Source organism: Eimeria mitis, genomic scaffold (assembly GCF_000499745.2).
Source record: "Eimeria mitis Houghton genomic scaffold, Emh_scaff2335, whole genome shotgun sequence".
NCBI classification, from domain to species: domain Eukaryota; phylum Apicomplexa; class Conoidasida; order Eucoccidiorida; family Eimeriidae; genus Eimeria; species Eimeria mitis.
In genome coordinates this window covers 1-5,076 of record NW_013570669.1, presented here as the reverse complement: position 1 = coordinate 5,076, position 5,076 = coordinate 1, and the positions used below count along the sequence as shown (strand labels likewise).

The 5,076-nt window shown below is 37.5% G+C and overlaps 1 protein-coding gene across 1 annotated transcript; it reads left to right on the top strand.

Moving 5' to 3' along the window:
* Positions 1-469: 469 nt before the first annotated feature.
* EMH_0052220 (uncharacterized protein) lies at positions 470-1,367 on the top strand (the record flags this gene model as incomplete). Its single annotated transcript, XM_013496855.1, has 2 exons — positions 470-736; positions 1,071-1,367. 2 exons carry the CDS (start codon positions 470-472, stop codon positions 1,365-1,367), a joined length of 564 nt encoding a protein of 187 aa, XP_013352309.1.
* Between the last annotated feature and the right edge of the window lie 3,709 nt (positions 1,368-5,076).

Genomic DNA, 5,076 nt, shown 5'->3' with positions numbered 1-5,076 from the left:
TATATTATATATATATATATATATATATATATATATATATATATATATATTGCATGCATGCATGCAGCAGCAGCAGTTTATGGGGGGCGGAGAGGAGAGGAGAGGTCTGTCCTCCCCTCAACGCCAAGGCCGCCGTACAGTGTCTCCGCTGGATCCTAAAAGAATAAATAATAAAATAAAATAAAATAAAATAAAATAAAATAAAATAAAATAAAATAAAATAAAATAATAAAATAAAATAAAATAAAATAAAATAAAAATAAAATAAAGCAAAATAAAATAAAGCAAAAGAAAATAAGATAAAAAGAAAATAAAATAACAGTAAAGTGTAAAAATAAAATAAAACAAAATAACAAGGTAAAATAAAATAGAATAAAATAAAACAAAATAAAATAAAATAAAATAAAATAAAATAAAATGGATGTATCACCATTCCTTTGTTAAGTTCTTCAATAATTCTGTCGCTGCGATGAATACGCGAAGGACGCGGCAGCACAACTGCAACCAAACACAGCAGCAGCAGCAGCAGCAGCAGCAACAGCATCAGCACCAGCAGCAGCAGCAGAACCAGACCAGCAACAGCCGCATCAGCAGCACATCAGCAACAACAGCAGCAACAGCAGCAGCAGCAACAGCAGCAGCAGCAACAGCAGCAGCAGCAACAGCAGCAGCAGCAACAGCAGCAACAGCAGCAGCAGCACGAGAAACCAGAGATGAGGAGGAGTTATGTAAAAAAGTATAAAATATATTTTACTGTTGACGTGGCCAAAGCCGCCTGATTTTGTGTCGGTTATATCGCTCGCCACCGGCAAGTCTGTTGCTGCTGTCACTACAGACCCAGACAGCCAGCGTTGTCTATGTATATGCACTTTTATTTATTTTTTTTTTTTGTTGTTTTGTTTTGTTTTTTTGTTTTGGTTTGGTTTGGTTAGGTAATGTAATTAATTTAATTTATTTAATTTAGTGGAAACATAAAAAAAATTAAAAAAAATTAAATAATTTTAATAGCAACAACAACAATATTAATAATAATACAATAAGAGTAGTAATCCCATCACCACCATCAACAGCAACAACAACAGCAGCAACAACAGCACCAGCCACTGCAACAGCAACAGCAGCAGCAACAGCAGCAACAACAGCACCAGCCACTGCAACAGCAACAGCAGCAGCAACAGCAGCAACAAAAGCAGCAACAGCAGCAGCAACAACAGCAGCAACAACAGCAGCAACAACAGCACCAGCAACAGCGACAACACCAGCAGCAACAACAACAGCAGCAGCAACACCAGCAGCAGCAACAGCAGCAACAGCAACAGCAGCAACAGCAAGAGCCGACCTATCGGGTGTTATTTCTTTTTGCATGAGTAATCTGTTTTCATTTTATTTTTTTTGTTGACGCCGCCACAGATTTACTGAATTGCTCTCATCGACCCACGTGCACATCAGTGTTGTCCCTGAAAACCAGCTGCATGCAACGACAGCCCCATGCATGCATGCATGCATGCATGCAAGCATAGAGAAACACACGCATGCATGCATGCATGCATGCATGCATCAACAGACAAATACAAGCATGCATGCATGCATGCTTGCACAGAGAAATGCACGCATGCAGATATAGATGTATTTACCCAGCGAACAATGCATGCATGCATGAATGCATGCACAGACAAATGCATGCATGCATGCATGCATGCAAGCGAGAAAGAGAGAAGTACCGAGGGCTTTCATCAGTTGCTTGGCGAAGGGGCGGGAGGCGAGGGTCTTCAGGCGCACGAGAGCAGCGTCTGCTGGTCTGGTTTATCATAAAGAAATAAAAATATAAATAAAATAAAAATAAAATAAAATAAAATAAAATAAAAATAAATAATTTAATCACCTGCCCCCAGACATAACTCGCGTATTCAATACAGCGATTTCTTTAGCTGAAGAAAAAAAAAAATACCAGCAACAGACCGTCTGGTTACTTTGTTTATATACTGCTGCATGCAAAGCAACACACGCACACACAGAAAAAGAGAAAAAGAAAGAGAGGAAATCAAACAGAAAGAGATACAAATAAACAACACAGAAGATTGCATGAGATTAAGAGAGAGACAGAAACAGACAGAAAGAGACAAAAGGAGACAGAAAGAGACAGAGAGAGACAGAAAGAGAAAGAGAGAGACAGAGAGAGAGAAAGAGAAAAGAGAAAGCAGTATTACCTGTTTGAAACATTTGTTTTCCTTCGCTGACAGCTGTTTAAATAAAAGGCAATAAAGAAGAAAAAAAAAGAAAAAAACAATAAAAAAGAAATAAAAAAGAAATTATAAATAGATACACATACCTGACTCTACACACACCATCAACTCCTTCAATGATACAGAAGATCTGCCTTTTGTTATTTACTTTTTTTTATTTCTTTTTTTTATATTTATTTATCAATAAAAAAAAACACATACAGTTCAACACGTCAGGAGCTCCCGGTACACCTGGATTCAGAAATACAATAATAACACTTTCATTTATTGCATGCATGCTTGCATGCATGCANCCGGTACACCTGGATTCAGAAATACAATAATAACACTTTCATTTATTGCATGCATGCTTGCATGCATGCACGCATGCATGCAAGCATACACATATGCATGCATGCATGCATGCATGGTTGCATGCAGAGAGAAAAGAAAACGCACCAAGGTTGCTGGTGAAAGCAGCAATTCCTGCTGCAGTGTTTATCAGCTGCGTCAGCCATGGCGGCAGCGGCTGTATGTATTTCATTTATTAAATAATTTATTTATTTATTTATTTATGGAGAGAATACATATGCTGATGAATACAGCTTACGAACTGCAGCCTTGAAAAACCTGGGGGAGGCATAGCTGGCGTTGGCGGCGCTTGAGCCGTTTGCTGCTCCTGCAGCAGCAGAAATACAAAAACAAGAACAAGAGAAATATGAATAAATATAAACAACAGAAACATGAATAAATATAAACAACATGACAACAACAGAAATACAAAGAAACATGAACAACAGAAACATGAACAACAGAAACATGAACGAGAAAAATCTGAACAGCAGAAACAACAAATTNACATGAACAACAGAAACATGAACAACAGAAACATGAACGAGAAAAATCTGAACAGCAGAAACAACAAATTGCAAAACACAAGAAACCTGCATCACAGTACAAGTATAGCAGCAGCAACTTTTTCTCACCCCTTGTAGTATTTTCTGTGTTTCTGCAACAGCAATCTTTTCTTCTTCTGGAAGCTGCAAAATATCTTCGCCTGAATACTCCCATGGTTTACTGCCTCCGTATGCAGGAGGAAGCGGCTTGAAAGCTGGTGGGTTATAGCCTCTATCTGGGCGGTAATGCGGGGCCTCTTGTGTTTTTATTTTAATGTTTTCAGGTTGGGGGGCCCCTAGAGGACCTGAAAAAGCGGAAATTCAAGTTTCTTGCAAAAATTCAAATTCGGGGGAAAGCGTCACCGTTGGGCACGGGAGAAGTCCGTAATCCGCATGATGGAGAAATTATGGTGTTCAATAGAAATGAAAAAAAGAAAAAGAAATAAATTAACATTTAAAAAGCATCAAAAATGTTCAAGTATCTGCGAAAAAGTTTCGTGGTTTCACTCGTATACTCTTCATGAGGAAAGCTGCACATACACCCCAATTGACTCGCAGCTTTCTTCATGATTACAACAGGAAAGCTGAACCATCAGTTGTTTTTTTTTGTTTCATGAATCATCAAATTTATTCTTTTTATATTTCACATGAAAAAGAAAGCACAGCGAGCCCCGGAACGGCTGTTACACTTAACTTGAAATTTCGTGTTTCTGGTTGGTTTCCTATGACAACAAGAATAAGAACAAAAACAAGAAAAGCAGAAACTACAACTACAACGAATGCTATTGCAGCTATAAGTNAACAAGAATAAGAACAAAAACAAGAAAAGCAGAAACTACAACTACAACGAATGCTATTGCAGCTATAAGTACTACATACTACAACTTTCTGCATGCATCTTATCAAGGAATTCTGGTGAGTTTTCGGTTTTCTTCTGTTTCATCATCTCTCATGTATTTGTTTGTTTATGATTTGCACTTTTTTTTGTTTTTTTTTTCTTTGGCGAGGTGTTACACTTTTACTTTTTTGTTTCTATTCGCTAATATATCATATTTCTACTTGGTTTTTCTTTTGTTTTCTCTTTTTCTTTTTTTTCTGCGCACGTGTTACATTCCCTCTTCTACTCGTTTGCTTCTATCTGAACAGCTATAACATTTCTTCTTTTCTTTCTTTTTTCCCCAGCATTACACCACAACAACTACTACTACTCCTACTACTACTACTACTACTATACTTTACTATATTTCTTTTTCTTTATTTGTTAGCTTTCTGGGCTCAATCCTTTCAACTCCATTCCACCCGCACAGCAGCAGAAAGAGACAGACCCCTTAGCTGGTCACTGCTGTATATAAGTGTATGTTCTATAAATAAATAAATAAATAAATAAATAGATTAATTAATTAATTAATTAATTATATATATTTGAGAGAGGGACAGGGAAGCAGCAATCCTTAAACCAGAAAGAGTTTGTGTGTTTTTCTGATCCACAGGGAGAGGCAGCAGAGCCCAACCCAAGAAAACACAAAACAAGAAAAGTAACAACAACCTGTCTTGCAGCAGAAGTGAACTGCAGCAGCAACATGCTGCTGCTGCTGCTGCTTGCTGCTGCTGTTTGCTGCTGCTGCTGCACCAAACACGCCACCACCAAGCTGCGTGGTGCATGCGTTTGACAAGAAAAGAAAATTAACTAAGAAGAGAGAAAAACGGAGAAAGAGAGAGATAGAGACAAATCAGGAGGAGACAGAAAAAGGAGACATTAAAAAGCCGAAGCAAACACAGTAAAAAGAAGAGAGAAAAGAAAAAAGAAGAAGACAAAAGAAGCAGAGAAAGAAAAAAAAAGAGACAAATACAAAGTAAAAACAAAGTAAAACGGAAATTCATTCTTTAACTGTTGTTATAACATAACAATTATCATCTCGCTGTTCACTCCTTCTATCCATAGCTCCCTGCTGCAGTTG